The 17,587-nt window shown below is 45.9% G+C and overlaps 1 protein-coding gene and 1 long non-coding RNA gene across 9 annotated transcripts in view; one reads left to right on the top strand and one right to left on the bottom strand.

Annotated features, from left to right (window-relative positions):
• The window catches only part of MARCHF10 (membrane associated ring-CH-type finger 10), a 270,175-nt gene that overhangs the window by 48,807 nt on the left and 203,781 nt on the right, over positions 1 to 17,587 (bottom strand). For all 8 annotated transcript variants that reach the window (XM_077972360.1, XM_028836640.2, XM_077972359.1 and 5 more), the window contains one exon: positions 9,565 to 9,736. In XM_077972360.1, coding sequence (XP_077828486.1) covers positions 9,565 to 9,736 — 172 coding nt within the window. The remainder of the gene's footprint in view (positions 1 to 9,564; positions 9,737 to 17,587) is intronic.
• The window catches only part of LOC144335859 (uncharacterized), a 67,160-nt gene that overhangs the window by 45,687 nt on the left and 3,886 nt on the right, over positions 1 to 17,587 (top strand). Inside the window, exons 3-5 of the long non-coding RNA XR_013407055.1 lie at positions 4,513 to 4,608; positions 7,159 to 7,275; positions 13,537 to 13,668. This is a non-coding gene — a long non-coding RNA (uncharacterized LOC144335859). The remainder of the gene's footprint in view (positions 1 to 4,512; positions 4,609 to 7,158; positions 7,276 to 13,536; positions 13,669 to 17,587) is intronic.

Below are 17,587 nucleotides of genomic sequence, written 5' to 3' on the forward strand. Positions count from 1 at the left end.
GAATCCAGACTCAAAAATTGTGCTCCAATGTCACAGAAGCAGCAGGCCTGGCTCCTGCCCAGGAGGCACCTGGACTAGATCTCAGTGTCACTGAGGAGTTAACCAAGGGAAGCGGCACCAGCATCACACCCTGTTCCAGCCAACAGTCTCCAGCGTCCCTGACAGATGTCGGGAAGTTCTTTCCCCTGTAAGATCTCGGAGAATGTCCTGGGGCTGCCGTGTGGAAGCTCTGGGGCCTTTCTCGTCTCCCACTGCCAGCCTAATGAGCTGTGCTGGTAGCAACAGATGGCGACCCGCAGGGTCTCACTTGGGTAAAGCTCTCTCCCCCAATCCTCCAGCTGCCCCCACTAGCAGGCTGTAGTCATGCCCTGATCTGGCCTTTCTGCTGCGGAGGGGAAGCTTGGGAAAAGAGAAAGAAAGGAGAGAGATCCCGGCAGGATCCTGGGAAGGGAGAAAAATCAAGCTGGCGGAAAAGCAGGTAAACAAGAGAGATGTCCTGTTGAAACTGATGATCTGTTCACTAACTTCTCGCTCAAACTGCTAACCTCGCTGGAGGCAGAATACGGGTGCCCGATGGAGTCATGAGTCAGAGCTACCCCTTCATGCCTGACAAATCTCAGCTTTGCCACTAACCAGCTGGGTCACCTTGAATCAATGGCTTACCTGCCCGCAACCTGTTTCCTCACCTGCAAAATGAGACGGGTGTTTTTTCTAGCCTTGCTCCTTCAAAGGTGGTTCATAGACCAGCAACATCGACGTCACCTGGGACTTGTTAGCAATGCAGGCTCTCAGCCCACCCAGACCTTCTGAATCAGAACCTGTAGTTGCTCAAGAGCCCCAGGTGTTTCTCATGAATGTTAATGTTTGGAAAAGCAAGGCTCTGAGACAGCTGCCCAAACCCTGGGGATGAGAATCACCTGTTGTTCTTGTTCAAAATCGTTTTGCAGGCCCCTTTATTGGAGATTCTGATGCTGTGGGTCAGGGACGGGAAGCAGGAATTTTTATTTTTATGAAGAACCTCCCAGGTGATTTTTATTGTCAGAAAAGTTTGGGAGATGCTGCAGCTAAAATCAGTTCCAAGTCTAAAGTCCATGGTTGTAGCCATCCAGTTGAACACTATCACCTAAGGCTGGGCGCGGTGGCCCACGTCTGTAATCCCAGCACTTTGGGAGACCGAAGCGGGCGGATTACTTGAGGTCAGGAGTTCGATACCAGCCTGGCCAACAGGGAGAAACCCCATCTCTACTAAAAATACAAAATTAGCCGGGCGTGGTGGTGCATGCCTGTAGTCTCAGCTGTTCGGGAGGCTGAGGCAGAAGAATCGCTTGAACCCGGGAGGCGGAGTTTGCAGTGAGCCGAGATCGGGCTATTGCACTCCAGCCTGGGTGACAGAGCAAGACTCCATCTCAAAAAAAAGAAAAAGAAAAAAAAAAGAAAGAAAACCATTACCTATCATGCAGGGGTCTCAGTCCTTAGTGTCATGCTACAGAGGATTCAAGTAAATATTATCCACTTGTTTCTTCCCAACTGGCCTCTGGAGTGGCTCCTATTTCTCAGGATCATTTCTCTCTCTAGCTGTCTTCACTCATTCTTCTCTTTACCATTATCTCCCAAAGTTCCCCCAATATCTCTCTTCTTACTCCATCCACTCTTTCAGGGAGACATTCTTGCCATTTCAGCCACCTCTTACTGCAGGCCCTTGGGTCCTACCAGCAAGTGCTCTGGGAGGAAGGGGAGTGCTCTGTTGGGCAGGAGACCTGGGTCCCCAGGTGCTTCCTGGCAATTCCACCTGGCTGCCCTGCCTGCACCTCAAAGACAACACCACAAAAGGGGACCTACACTGTCCTTGCTTCCTCAGCCTTGGCAGAGGCAACCTCCACTGGCCTAGTTTCCTGGGCCAGATTCCTGAGTTCTCTTTGATTCGTCTTTCTTCCTTATCCCTACATCCAAGTTACCAAGTTCTGCCAGCTTTACTTTCTCAAATGGCCCTCAAGCCTACTCCCTCTTCCTATTCCCTCTGCTTTTTTTTTTTTTTTTGAGAAGGGTCTCGCTCTGTCACCCAGGCTGGAGTGCAGTGGCGTGATCTTGGCTCACTGCAAGCTCCGCCTCCCGGGTTCACGCCATTCTCCTGCCTCAGCCTCCCGAGTAGCTGGGACTACAGGCGCCCGCCACCACGCCTGGCTAATTTTTTGTATTTTTTAGTAGAGAAAGGGTTTCACTGTATTAGCCAGGATGGTCTCGATCTCCTGACCTTGTGATCCGCCCGTCTCAGCCTCCCACAGTGCTGGGATTACAGGCGTGAGCCACCGCACCCGGCCTTTCTTTCTTTTTTTTAAAATAGAGATGGGGCTTGCTATGTTGACCAGGCTGGTCTTGAACTCCTGGCCTCAAGCAATCCTCCCATCTCAGCCTCCCAAAGTGCTAGGATTCCTTACAGGTGTGAACCACTGCCCCTGACCCTCTTCCCTCTGCTTTTGCTCCCGCTCAAGCCCTTCTCATTTCTCCCCCAGTCCCCTGCAACTGCTACTTGTCTGGTCTCCTGGCTGTGTCTGACCACTCTTGGCTGTGTCTGGCCACCCTCATACTCTCAGCTGGCCCTTCTCCATGCTGCAGCCAGAGTCAGCTTTTACAAATGCCAATCTGATTGCATCACTTTCTTATGTAGAGCCCTTCCAGGATTGATGCCCCATCCAGCATGACACTTAAGGCCCTTGGAGGCCTGATCCTTGCCTACCTGTGGGGCCTCAACTTTATATTTCCTAATTTGTAGCCTGACCCTAAACCAGAAACCAGAGCTTCTCTCTCTCTCTCTCTCTTTTGAGATGGAGTCTCGCTCTGTCGCCCAGGCTGGAGTGTGGAGTGCAGTTGCATGATCTCAGCTCACTGCAACCTCTGCCTTCTGGGTTCAAGTGATTCTCCTGCCTCAGCCTCCTGAGTAGATGGAATTACAGGTGTGCACCACTACATCTGGCGAGTTTTTGTATTTTTTGTAGAGATGGGGTTTCGCCATGTTGACCAGGCTGGTCTCGAACTCCTGACCTCCAGTGATCCACCCACCTTGGCCTCCCAAAGTGCTGGGATTACAGGCGTGAGCCAACACGCCTGGCCCTAAACCAGAACTTCTGAAACTCAGATGTACATAGGAATGTCCCTGAGATCTTCTCCAATGCAGGTTCCGAGCCAGTCAGTCTGGATTGGGGCCTGAGGCTCTGCATTTCTAAGAAGCTCTCAGATGATGGTTTCTGCTACTTGCCTGGGGACACGTGGAGCACAAGGCCCTAGATTATTTGTAGCTCCTTGATGTCTGTCTGTCTCTCCCTGTCTTCCTTGCTCCCTCTCCGTGCCTTTGCACACTCAGTACCTGCTGCCAGGCACATCTTTCTTGCCCTCTTCACCTGGTTAAACCCCTGTCCTTCAGGATTTTCACTCCACCTGGCCCTGCCCACAAGCTCTTAGAACTTACCTTGGTTAGGGCATGTACTGCACTATCTGCCCTTATTGGAATCCTGCTCGCCCAACAGGCTGGGAGCCCTGGAGGACACGCCCTGTGTGTTTTGTATTCTGGTTCCCCATTACCCGGCAGGTAAACATGTATAGATGAAGTGCTGAATGAATGAGCGATGGATGAGTACACCAGTTTGCCCTGGTATCATGCATCCTGGGGCGGTGGGGACAGTTGAATGTATTTGCTAACATCCCCATAGGTACTGGATAAACGGATGACTTCACTGATGATCCAATTGTTAAAATTTTTAATAATCAAATTATAACCACTTTTTTTGTTGTTGTTGTTGTCGAGACACAGTTTCACTCTGTTGCCCAGGCTGGAGTGCAGTGGCACAATCTCGGCTCACTGCAACCTCTTGCTCCGGGGTTCAAGCGATTCTCATACCTCAGCTTCCTGAGTAGCTGGGATTACAGGCACACGCCACCACACCCAGCTAATTTTTGTATTTTTAGTAGAGATGGGGTTTCCCCACGTTGGCCAGGCTGGTTTCAAACTCCCAACCTCAGGTGATCCGCTTGCCTTGGCCTCCCAAAGTGCTGGGATTACAGGCATGAGCCACTGCGCCCGACCAAATTCTAACCACTCTTACATCTCAAATGCAAGTGTCTTTGGTCAAGCAGCATTCGTACGGAGACACTAGCCCTGGAGCAGTTGGCGGTATTGGGAGCAGGGTTCATAAGCAGAGGAAGGCCTGGGGATTAACCTTTGCCTAAAGCCTGGTCTACATCTAGGGTTTCCACCCACCTACCTACCTGGTGAGACTGGCAAGGATTTCCATTTTACTGATGAGGAGACTGAGTTCAGAGAAGTTGCCGGCTCACATTTATGGGGTTATAAAATGATAGCACCAGGATTTGGAGCCGGGACTTCATTCTGGGCTCTGCGACAACCCCGAGCCCCTCTGTCTTGACAGCATGTATCATAACTGGACTGATAATTACGATTCTTTATTAAAAAGTGGGAGCATCCACTTAAATTGTTTTGTTTTGTTTCTAACTTGGCAGATAGCTTGGAAAGTTGCTGGACACCAGTTGGACTTGCCGCAAAAACCATTCATCTTGGTCTTTCAGAGAAAACCTTCAGAAGAATTGATTTGCAAGGTAAATTATAAGGATTTAGGATTTGCCCTCAAATTTCTCTTTCAGGCTGCTCTTCAAATAAATACTTCCCAATCCAAAAGAGACCACAGTTATTTTAGATGTTTGTCTTTTAACATCTGAATGCACTGCTTTTTCTTAGTTTTACAAGAACCTGTCCTCACAATAATCCATCTGCGGCTGAAAAGTCTTGTCACTCCTGCAAATCTGAATGCAGTCATGACTAACATTGCATTAAATAATAAGTGAGGATAATTTCAGAACACTTGGCTTTGCTTTAAAGGGCAAGATTTTGGAAGCAGGTTCACAGGACTCCATCCAGATCTGTCTTCCTGGCACATAACTCGGGGGACCATGCCCAAGCTCCAGGTGAGAGCAGAGGGCAGGAGAGGGGACGCTCACTTCCCACACGTCTGGCCCCAGGGTAGAGAGCTCGTTAGGATTCCAGGGGCCAGAACCCCACAGCACAGTGGCCTTTGGATGCCCCTCCGTGTCCTGGAAAGGACAGGCGGCTCCTCTCCAACTCTGGGTGGGGCTGGGAGAGGTCTTGAGAGCATGCAGGCCTTGGAGACCAACACAACTCCCCAAATGTCCCTGTGTCCCTGCACTCGCTGGGCCTGCTAGCTGTTCTGGGTCTCAAGGATATATATACAATTCTGAACATGTAACTAAGAACGTGTAACTCCGCTAGGCTCATACCTTACCCTACACCAGTGTTCAGGATGTGGGATTTCTGAGCTGATTGCACGTGAGACCCAGCCAGGTCCTGACTCACTGCCTGAATTTTCCATGTCTTTCTGGAGATAAAGCCTATCTCTGGCTTGGTGAATGCTGTCTGATTCTTCATCTTTTTCCATTTGGCATTTTGCTTTGAAACTCAGAGTGTTTTTGAAACTCAGAGTGTTGTAAAAGTATTTGTACCTGCATTTACGTTAAAGATTCTAGAAAATACAACTCTGGGCTGGGTGCTGTGGCTCATGTCTGTAAACCTAGCACTTTGGGAGGCCAAGATGGGAGGATCACTTGAGCCCAGGAGTTCAAGACCAGCCTGGGCAACAAAGCAAGACCTCGTCTCCATAAAAAGTAAAAAAATGGCCAGGCGCGGTGGCTCACGCCTGTAATCCCAGTACTTTGGTAGGCCAAGGCAGATGGATCACCTGAGGTTGGGAGTTCAAGATCAGCCTGACTAACATGGAGAAACCCCGTCTCTACTAAAAATACAAAATTAGCCAGGCATGGTGGTACATGTCTGTAGTCCTAGCTACTTGGGAGGCTGAGACAGGAGAATCACTTGAACCCGGGAGGGGGAGGTTGCCAGGAGCCGAGATCGTGACACTGCACTCCAGCCTGGGCAAGAAGAGCGAAACTCTGTCTCAAAACAACAACAACGATGACAAAACAAAACAAAAACAAAAAGAGTAAAAAATTCGCCAGGCATAGTGGCGTGTGCCTGTAGTGACAGCTACTTGGAAGGCTGGGGTCAGATGATCACTTGAGCCCAGGAGTTTGAGGTTGCAGTGACCTATGATTGCACCAGTACACTTCGGCCTGGGCAACACAGTGAGACCCCACCTCAATAATCAATCAATCAGTCAATCAATAAAATACAACTCTGATTTTTGTAAAGAAAAAAAGATGTTTTAGGAGGACAACCTTAAGACAAAGAAAACAAAGTTTTCTAGTCCGTTCTCCTCATTACCTGCTGCTCTCATGTACTAGGAATAATAATGTGATCATTAATTGGCTGCAGCGGCAGGGACTGTGTTAAAGGCTGGACGTATGTTTTATCACTGAGTTCTCACAGCAATCTCAGCAGGTAGGATCTGTTTCTCCCCATTGTACAGATGAGGAAACTGAGGCACAGACATACTTTATTTGGCCAAAGATAGACAGCAAATAAATGGGGCCCAGATGCAAATGCAAACATTTTGACTCCAAAACACTTGCCCATAAACTGCATGTGCCACTGCATGGAGAGAGATAACAAGGAACACCGCAAGTCACTTGTCCAGAAGCAGTTTCACGGACGATACAAACTTAATTTAAATGCGTGAATTCCTTTTAACAGGATGAAGAGCAATCTGATGGCTTCTCGGTTACAAATCTATTTGTAGAGGGCATTGATAGTGCCTATATTTTACATAGTCGTTTTGGAAGTTCTAGATGGCAGATTACACACAAAGAAAAACCCCTTTTTGATCACATGGATTATCATTACATAGATTTGCAGTCAAGCCATGTTCCCCAGCTATACTCTTTTATTCAGTAAAAGTCTGGCATAACACAGGAAGTTATACCAGATTCCACTTCTGTAGCCTATGAGGCAGATGTTGCAAAGGAATTTCACTGTGTTTGATGCCTCAGTTTCATACAGAATCTCAGGTCTGACATGGGAGAAGTTTTGATGACTTACTGCCAACTTTGTATCACCCCCAAAATGCTTTAGAGAAATATCTCTCTACAGAGAAAAGCAAGGAACTGTGAATTTCACTAGTGAATTGGATCAATGCGTCCAGCTAATTCAGGTACCAAATCCTATTTTTCTGTTAACAGCAGAAAACTGTCTACATCACGGCTGCTACCGAGCTCAACTTTTCCTGAACGGACTCAGCTGAAATTCTTGCCGTGTCTCGGTTCTCATTTCGCTATGCTAATTAGGGAGCCCAGAGGGTGAGTCTACACATGTTAAATGGATGGATCTTAACACATCGATGCTTTGTTTTTAGCCAGATTGCTGCACAACTTATTCCACTTCTGCAGCACCTGCCATCCATCACCAGGACGGCTCTGCTTGGGGACGGCCAGGCCACGGCCCTCCTCACGGCTGCATGGGTCTTGGACGTGGTCTAGGGCCACAACGCAGTGATGAAGCTGGCGGTTTGTAGAGGCTTTTACTACAAGTAACATCCCTCATTTGATGAAATAGATATCTTTCTGCCAACCTGGCTCTGTCACTGAAACCTGGTGTTTTTCAGTCTGGTAATTCTTCAAATGTGATGTTTTAAAGAATGTTAAGTGAATTAATTCTCCCTTTTTGTCAGTGCTGTAAGTTCCATACAGGGTTTGCTCAGTCTGAAGAACATCTGTGTTAATCAGACAAACTAAAGCATTGGGTGGATCTAAACGGTTCCTTTTAATGATTTTTCTCCACGATGACAAAGCACACTATGCAAACAACCACCTGACTTTAGCAAGAGGGCTAAAAATTATATTGCATAAATGGAGTTGCATTATTTAAACTTAAATTCAGGCCAGGCGTGGTGGCTCACGCTTGTAATCCTAGCACTTTGGGAGGCAGAGGTGGGCGGATCCTTGAGATCAGGAGTTTGAGACCAGCCTGGTCAACATGGTGAAACCCTGTCTCTACTAAAAATACAAAAATTACCCAGAAATCGCCTGAACTCGGGAGGCGGAGGTTGCAGTGAGCCGAGATCATGCCACTGCACTCCAGCCTGGGCAAGAGAGCAAGACTCCATCTCAACAAAAACAAACAAACAAAAAACCCTGAAATTCAAACTTTTGCCATTAAAAACATCCTCAATTCGATAAATTACAACTTGTATTTTGAAATATTGGTGGAATGACCTTACCTGCTCTGTATCAACCTTAGACAGCTGAATTAAAGCCTAATTCCTACCAAAAGTCTTTAAAATGAGAAATTAACCATGATGATACTTTCCCCTGATTAAATAAGAAGCAAGAGTTGGGGCTTTGCCTGAGAGAACATCATTTCAGAAGTCAATTTGGTTTTGACTTCGTTAAAGCAATAAAATGTGGGCGGTTAATCTGAGTGAAAGCTGCCGTGTTCTAAAAATGCATGAAGACTTCACTGGACGGGTGGTTGCACGGCAGAAGCTATTTAGGATTGGAAAGTAGCTGTGATTCGGATTTTAATGAATTACACGCTATTGACGAATTCTTCAGCAGTTAGCCTGAATCCTTTCCACTCAACTTAGACCCTTCTGCCTAGTTACTCCAACTTAAACCTCAGTTCTTGGAGGAATCAAGTTTGTCTTATAGTGGTTGTCTTTGATGGAGATGAGCCCGAGAGACATCAAATTTTCAGTGAATTTTAGCCGCTTTCTGGAAACTATTAAATCACTCCCGCCCCAAGCAGAAGATTGATCTTTGCTCTAAGGCACCTAAAGAGTGACTATTTTTCCAAGTTGCACAAAAAGGAGGATTTATCAAGCACCTTTTCTCTCAGAGAGGACAAACCCAGAACACGAAAACTTTATTACTTTCTCTTTGGCTATAAATTGTGCTATTCAGATGTATTTGAAAGCTTCTCTTTATGCTCTTGCTTGAGCCATAAAACTTGATACCTGGGGCCAAATGCCTTTATCCCCAAGAAGGGCGAAGAAGATGAAAAGGCAGCAGCTGTAGGCGGAAGCCACACAAATGACTGGGCAGAAAATGCGGGCAGTGGAGAAAGTTACATTGCATGATTCACGCCTCCTTGACTTTATATTCTACTCTGAAATTAATGTTACCGTTTGCATAGGATCACTGGCCTTTCACAACCTGAATTAGCCATTCAGAACACACTAGGTTTAACCAATACCACCTATTTGATTGTTGTTGTTATATTTATTTATTTAATGTATTTATTTTTGAGGCGGAGTCTTGCTCTGTTGCCCAGGCTGGAGTGCAGTGGTGCCATCTTGGCTCACTGCAACCTCCGCCTCCCAGGTTCAAGTGATTCTCCTGCCTCAGCCTCCCGAGTAGCTGGGATTACAGGCGTGCATCACCACAGCTGGTTAATTTTTGTATTTTTAGTAGAGACAGAGTTTCGCCATGTAGGCCAGGCTGGTCTCAAATTCCTGACCTCAAGTGATCTGCTGGCCTCAGCCTCTCACAAGTGCTGGGATTTCAGGTGTGAGCCACCACACCCGGCCTGTTGTTATTTTTAATACCGGGATTTTAGATCTGATGAATTTCAATAAGCCGGCCACTCACCTGGAGAGGGTTCACTGGGGTCCGCTTTGTCTGCTTTCCTTGCAGTCATGGTACTTTTATGTTTCTGCTTGACTGATGTTTGGTCAATTGCTGGAAGTTTGGAGTCACACTTAAACGCAGATATCTTGGTAGACGACCTTGGTTCAGTTAGAGGATCCTCTTCACTAGAACTCTACCAAAAATGAAATACGTCTGAGTATCAGTGGCCAAGTAGGTCACCTTTGTTAGGCAGAGAAAACAGAAATGAGGCAAACGCAGTGACCCTCTCCAGCAATATCCTAGAGTCGTCTGCCAGGGTCAACACGCCCGTTCACCAGAGAGATTCAGACGGACTGGGCGGAGCAACTTAGAAATAACGGCAGAATTAATGAGTCTGTTTTGCAGAACATTAAGAAAGAACGCATTTTTCTATGAGTGTGTTTTGTAGAACATTATGAAAAGAATGCATTTCTGACCCTTAAGTAATCTGATGACCGATAAATAGCGCATGTTAAAAGCTACATATGAAAGCAGGAGAAAAAAATCAGTGCTTTTAAACTTCGCATTGTTATTTGAACTACTTTGGAGATAGGCTAGAAAAAAAAAAGTTCCTTATGTTAATCATATACTTGACAATGAAAAGGAAATGTAGAGTGTGTGGCGAGGCCGATTAAATCAGACTTCAGTTTCAATACTCTGCGTTATTGGGTGCAACATGACACAGACTAATCTTTAAAAAGTCCCCTCCTTGTCACTCTTCTATAAAGAAGTCAGTATAAATCTATGCGTGGACAAATCATGATTCCTGTTGTGTCAGAATATCTCAACACATCCATGCCGACGCAATAAAAATTATCCAGGCATGGAACAGCTTTATACTTGGCTGTTACACAAAGAAAGGATGAAAACAATATAAATATCAGAAACCTGGTCTTAAAGGTGATTTAAGTACAGCCTGATGGCTTTAGGTCCTGGTGTTGGTATGACTTCCTAGGCTATCCATTCCGCAAGAAACAAATCACTAGGTTCCCCCTTCTCCGACCCTGGGGGGTCACCAGGGGTGGGGTCACTAAGCTCTCTCCTACATTGCACATTAGTCCAGTGTCGGAAAGTCCTCTGAAAAATGTGGTCTTTTGCAGACATGGAATGCTAAATTAACGTCCCTGGTACCTCCCCAACTCTTGCAATTTGTATGGATCTTGCTCACCGTTCTCCCTGTCAGTTGTGGCACTGTCATTTCACAGGCTCCTGACTCAGGAAAATACTCTGAGTGGCTTTGAATTATTGGATGTGATGTAAGACAAACTAAATTCTAAAACAGTCCTCTACCTGTCAGTCTTCTGTAAATAAGTCTACATAAATCTACAGGTGGACAGATCACGATCCTCCAAGATGATGAATCATGCTTTTAAATTGAGAGTTTGGATACAGCCTTTGAACAAATAATTCTTGTTTCTCCCCATAATTTCAGAAAATAGACCACCCTCAGATAAAGTGAGCAGAGAAGCACAAGACACAACATACTGATTGTTCTCCCCTTTCCTTTTCGATTTTGCTATTTAATCGAAATCCTTGCAAATTATTCTGAAATGTCAAAGATGAAACATTAGGTCATTTCTTTTTTCTTTTCTTTTCTTTCTTTTTTTTTTTGGAGACAAAGTTTCACTCTTATTGCCCAGGCTGAAGTGCAGTGGTACCATCTTGGCTCACTGCAATCTCCACCTTCCGGGTTCAAGCAATTCTCCTGCCTCAGTCTCCCGAGTAGCTGGGATTACAGGCACCCACCATCATGCCCGGCTAATTTTTGTATTTTTAGTAGGGATGGGGTTTTGTCATGTTCGTCAGGCTGGTCTCAAACTCCTGACCTTAGGTGATCACCCTGTCTCAGTCTCCCAAAGTTCTGGGATTACAGGCGTGAGCCACCATGCCTGGCCAAAACATTAGCTCATTTCTGAACATGAGATAGGTTCTCTATTCTCAGAAAAGAAAATGTGGGCACATTTTAAGTATGACACCTAAGACTGTCATTGTAATTGGGTCCTGGAAGTCACAGTCCTGGAATTGTGTCCCAAGAAGAGCATCAATGAATAGGGGACAGAATTTCCTCCACAAACTGCCCAACACAATCAGCTCGCCGTAGTGGCTTAAGTCAACTCGCACAGGGCCCTGCAAGTCAGCCCTTTCTTTCCAGCCAGGAGAAAGGCAGGAAAAATGCCCCAGGCGAGGATGACCAACACCTGTGTCAGCAGCATCAGCTGCAGGTGTCCGCTCAGCTCCTCTTAGGGGATCCATCTCCATTACCCCCAGCCAGGGCCGGAATTCTTGGCTTGCCCCAGGCTGTGGTGAATAGGGAGGAGACCTTTATTGGTTGGGCTATTAAGCCATGTTTATCCTCCTCCACCCATTCATTAAACCTCAAGCCTTTAGTGCACTGAAGAGGTGAAAGCTTGGCCAATTAAACCATCCTGTTACCTGTGGGATTGTAAGCATATATTGTGAGTACAACCTTCTCTGGTTCAATCAACCTTATTTCTAGATGGTAACCATTAAGAGTCTAGAAATTGCAGCTAGAAGTCGGTGTTTTATCGGTTGTAAACTGAAGGCACAATGGCAAGAAGTGTACTACTTACGAATGTGTTAAAGGACTTTTTTCCTGCTTGCTTCATTGAGAAATCTTAAATAAATCACGTCCACCTTGTGGAGACAGAGTCTTGCTCTGTCGCCCAGGCTGGAGTGCAGTAGCGTGATCTCGGCTCACTGCAACCTCTGCCTCCCCGGTTCAAGCAATTCTCCAGCCTCAGCCTCCTGAGTAGCTGGGACTACAGGCACACACCGCCATGCCTGGCTAATTTTTTGTATTTTAGTAGAGACAGGGTTTCACCATGTTGCCCAGGCTGGTCTCGAACTCCTGAGCTCAGGGAAGCCGCCCGTCTTGGCCTCCTAAAGTGCTGGGATTACAGGTGTGAGCCACCACGCCCGGCCTATCCTCTTTGATGAAAACCCAAGGATCATCCTTGAGTGGAAGAAGTTGTAGTAAATCATTCTGGCACTAAAGCGTGGTATTTAAGGCCCTGGAGCCCGGCTCCACGGGAGTGAATCCCAGCTCTTGCACATAGTAATTGTGTGATATTGGGTTAGTTCATTTCTCTGGATCTCAGATTTCATTGGTGAACAGTAGTGTCTACCTTTTGGTGGTTTTGTGAGGATTACATAATATGTATATGTACACATAGCACTTAGAACAGTACCATATACATGTAACCCAGTAAGCGCCATGTAAGTATTGGCTTTTATGATTAGCCATTAATTCATGTTCAGCCATTTAAAAAATTAACTAGCTAACTACTAAACATTTACTACCTATGGTTGAAACCAAAGCTAAAGTCCCCAATGAAAAATCCTATTGGATTTCACCTATTCCAGAAGGGTATGAATGGAGACGTGGGTCAGTTCCACACCGGACTCTTGGTTTCTTCTCCAGGGAATATAATCTATGAGAGTATGACAATCTTACAAATGGCCAGTTGAAATTTATCTAGTTTTAAGAAAATATGGTGCAATGGTTTTTCAGACCGTAAAACTCTAATGGCAAATATTTGACAACATTAGAGATAATCAAACAATAATAATTAAAATTTTAATTTTAAAGTTGATTTTTTAATTGCATCTTTTCCTCTTGTAATTTTGAAAAATAATTACAATTTTCATTGCTTCCTTATGTGTCCCCAAGTTGAAATGTCACTTGGAGGTGGAGACAATAGCACACTGCTATTCCTCTGGGGGATAAAAACCAGCTCTATCTTTAAAAATCAAAGCCCATGACATTAAAAACAAAAAGCCAAAATAAAACAAAACCCAACCTACGTGATACTTGAGTATACTTTACATTCTCTACTGAGAATTTGATGAAAGTTCTAACAAAGCCATGTTAACGAAAATAAGTTGACAAAATTAATCAGTATTTTTTTGAGAATCGTCATTTTTGTACTTAAGGTTTTCCGAAGATCCTGGACTTGCTCTACTGGCCTCATGCCTAATAAAGTAGAGCTATCACTTTGCCCAGTGCTACGCTCTTTCAAAAGTTCACAGAAAGGCCCACACCGAGAAGAGAAGGAACTTAACTGGGTAAGTAGCATTGGGCAGTGAGGTAATAACATCATGGTTCAAGTTAGACGTCCTGGAAGGTGAAGACGCATGGGTTGGGAAGGGGGATGTATCTCCTCGGGAATGTGAGAATGATTCGATTCTTAACAACTAGGACCTAACAATATGGTGTCTGAAATGATAAGGCGACCATGAACAGAGATGACCGGAAGAGCAAGTAGACTAAGGCAGTCAGGCACAGAAAAGACTTCAAGTTATTTTCCAACTGTTGCCTGATGGCTCCTTTCCAAGAACCGGGAAACCGGTTCTTAACTGATATGCCATTTCTGTCCCTCGCTGAGAAGTGCTACTGAATTCTGATTGATGTGTACCAAACCCATCTTGGCCGTGAGTCGTGTGATGGAGGCTGAGCTGAGTGGATCTACGATATGGTGCAGGGCACAGCTTACTGTGGATGGGAGGGAAAAGGCAGAGTAGTGTCAAGCTGGCGCCAGACTGTGTTGAGTACGTTTTAAATGAACTTGGTCTCGTGAGATTATAAAAGAGTGTGGTCAAGGCAGTGAACCTCAACCTTTAAACAGTGACAACATGGGAAGGTCGATCAAGGGACTGTGTGGGCCAACGAGAACCTTCAGAGCACTGTCCCCAAAGCCCACACTCAAATTGTGCCTCAAACACAAAAACCGCCTTAGGGAATTGAGGGCAGCTTGTATAAATAGCATTCTGGATAGGACGGTTACCTTTACATAGTCATGAAATATAAAATATGTTCTGCACAAAGTGCTGTTGTAGCACAAAGCAGGCAAAACTTTCTCTTGTCCAGAAAAAAACTCTTACAGCAGCAAAATCCCTCCTGCGGGTTCAGGACAATTTTGAGTGTGCCAGAATTGTAAGCTTGGACAATAAAGAACGAGGATCAGTAGGCTTTTTGGTCTTTCTGGACTCAGGTACCACCCACCTGAATCAAACTGCTGCTGACTCTCGTCTGTCTGCCCCATCTGAAGACGTGGCTGCCAGGTGCAGCTGGGTAAGACTAGGCACTACATGCCCTTGGTCTCCATTTTGCCTGAAGATGCTTTTTGGAGGCTGGGTGCGGTGGCTCACACTTGTAATCTAAGCACTTTGGGAGGCCAAGGCAGGTGGATCACTTGAGGTCAGGAGTTCGAGACCAGCCTGGCCAACATGGTGAAGCCCCGTCTCTACTGAAAATACAAAAAGAATTAGCCGTGTGTAGTGGCATGTGCCTGTAATTCCAGCTACTTGGGAAGCTGAGGCACGAGAATTGCTTGAATCTGGGAGGCAGAGGTTGTAGTGAGCCGAGATTGTGCCACTGCCCTCCAGCCTGGGCAACAGAACAGGACTCTGTCTCAAAAAAAAAAAAAAAAAAAGATGCTTTTTGGAGTCAGCTGGGCTGCTAGATTGCCTTAATATCACAGGCACCTGTCTACCATCAAGTTCCACAGAGAAGAGCCTCCTGCCTGCAGGCTTCTCCCAGATTTTCAGGCCAGAAAGTTGAAACCACCCAGCCTGTGGCCCTGGCTGGAGAGTGGCCTCGGTGATTTAAGTCTTCATAACATGCCATCACTATGGGGGTGCCCTCTGAAGGAGAGCCATGTGGGTCTACTTGCTTTGCGGTTACTATTCAGCCCACTATGGAATGGCCACTGAGTGAAACTTCGCACTGCAAATTGCTGACACAGCAAGCAGGACGTGCTAGGTACTTCTTAGGATGCCAGGCAATCCCTTGCGTGCTGCAGAAATCACTGTTCAGTTTACATGGTTGGTGACCACACATTTTCCCTGCATCCAAATACTAGGGATCCCTGTGTGTAGCATTATCTGGCTGTAGCAGGAGCAGGATTCTGTGTGGTGCAAAGACGAAAAGGAAGCAGTATGTGGGAAGGAAATTGATAGATTTAAAAAACTGGAATGCAGCCAGGCATGGCGGCTCACGCCTGCAATCCCAGCACGGTGGGAGGCTGAGGCACTTGAGCTCAGGAGTTTGAGACCAGCCTGGGCAACATAGCGAGACCTTGTCTCTACAAAAAATTTAAAAAATTAGCCAGGAGTGGTGGTGTGCTGACAATGAGACAGATAAGATTAATGCCTTACCAGTAAAATGGAAAACAACATTTAATCAAGGGATATGTTGTGTTGCACCCATTCTAAATGTCATGGAAAACCCCTGGGAAAAGGTGAAAGGTCAAGGGAAGGTGGTGGTGTGTGCTGGGACTTGAAGAATGGGTGGGGTCTGGCTAGGCTGGAGGCAGCATGTGAGCCACAGGATGGATGGAGTGAAAACAGCAGGCGTGATTCTAGGACAGCCAGGCGGGTGGCTTGAGCACAGGGTGAGGAGGAGGGTGTGGGCCAGATTGTGTGGAGCCGTGAGATTCAAGCAAATGTGATAGAGAGTGGGGTCCCACTGAAGGTGTCTGAGTAGGAGAATGCTTAAAGTAGTATTTACGATTTAGGTATATGTTTCTTTTAGAGAGAGAAAACAAAACATCCTGCAAATTTGCCAGTGAAATAATCTCTTTGTGGTTTCAATGGTTTATTTTTGTAAAGCATAATTCTTTATTACAAAAGAAATGCATGCTCAGAATGGAAAAGCAAAGACAAGCATAAAGATATTTAAAACATTCAAAAACCAATTAACCTTGAAATAAAAGCTTTGAATTGGTTGGTCTGTATTTTTTGTCTGTTTGTTTTTGAGACGGAGTCTTGCTATATTGTCCAGGCTGGAGTGCAGTGGTGTGATCTCGGCTCACTGCAACCTCTACCTCCCAGGTTCAAGTGATTCTCCTGCCTCAGCCTCCCAAGTAGCTGGGATTACAGGCATGTGCCGCCACGCCTGGCTAATTTTTATATTTTTAGTAGAGATGGAGTATTGCCATGTTGGCCAGACTGGTCTTGAACTCCTGACCTCAAGTGATCTGCCTGCCTCGGCCTCCCAAAGTGCTGGGATTACAGGTGTGAGCCACCTGTAATGCCCGGCCCTGTATTCTTTTAGACACTTTGTAATGACTGATGGAGACTACTCCCTTTCTACCAAAATCCCTTCTAAATTGCTAAGAGTTGAAGTTGGGATGTGTGGTTGCCCATCTTGAACTGAATTGTTCAGCCCCTGCACCTACTGCCCCACTGCAACTCAGGAGGAAGGTCTCACCCAGGGGAGTGTGAGCAGAAGCAATGTGTGCAGGCTCCACAGAGAAAATCTCTGGCTCTGCACCTATGCCTGTCACTTCCTGTTAGCTGGAGAGCAACAACTTTGAAAGTCATATGTTGAAGATGGCAGAACCAGCATCAGCCTGAGTCCCTGAAGGTCTGAGAAGTGCTGCCTGCTGATCTGTACATCTCACCAGGACTGTCATGTGTGCAAGAGATACACTTTTATCTTGTTGTTTGAGCCACCGCATTCTTGGTTCCTTTGTTACAGCAGCTAACATTATCCTAAGATAGAATTGCACCATTCATATGGGCCAGGCGTGGTGGCTCATGCCTATAATCCCAGTACTTTGGGAAGTGGAGGTGGGTGGATCACTTGGTCAGGAGTTCGAGACTAGCCTGGCCAACATGGTGAAAGCCCGTCTCTACTAAAGATACAAAAAATTAGCCAGGCATGGTGGCATGGGCACCTGTAGTCCCAGCTACTTGGAAGGCTGAGGGAGGAGAATCGCTTGAACCTGGGAGGCAGAGGTTGCAGTGAGCCAAGATCGTGCCATTGCACTCCAGCCTGGGCAACAGGGCAAAACTCTGTCTCAAAAAAAAAAAAAAAAAAAAAAAGAATCGTACCATTTATACTGTTTTACTTAACAATACATTGCAGCAATAGATACCTTTCTAGAACTGTTTTCAACTTTATTTTGAAAAGTTCCAAATCTACGGAGAAGTTGAAAGAATAGTACGAATCACACCCTTTATTCTTTACCTTGGCAATTTG

Source organism: Macaca mulatta, chromosome 16, assembly GCF_049350105.2.
Source record: "Macaca mulatta isolate MMU2019108-1 chromosome 16, T2T-MMU8v2.0, whole genome shotgun sequence".
Lineage (NCBI taxonomy): Eukaryota > Metazoa > Chordata > Mammalia > Primates > Cercopithecidae > Macaca > Macaca mulatta.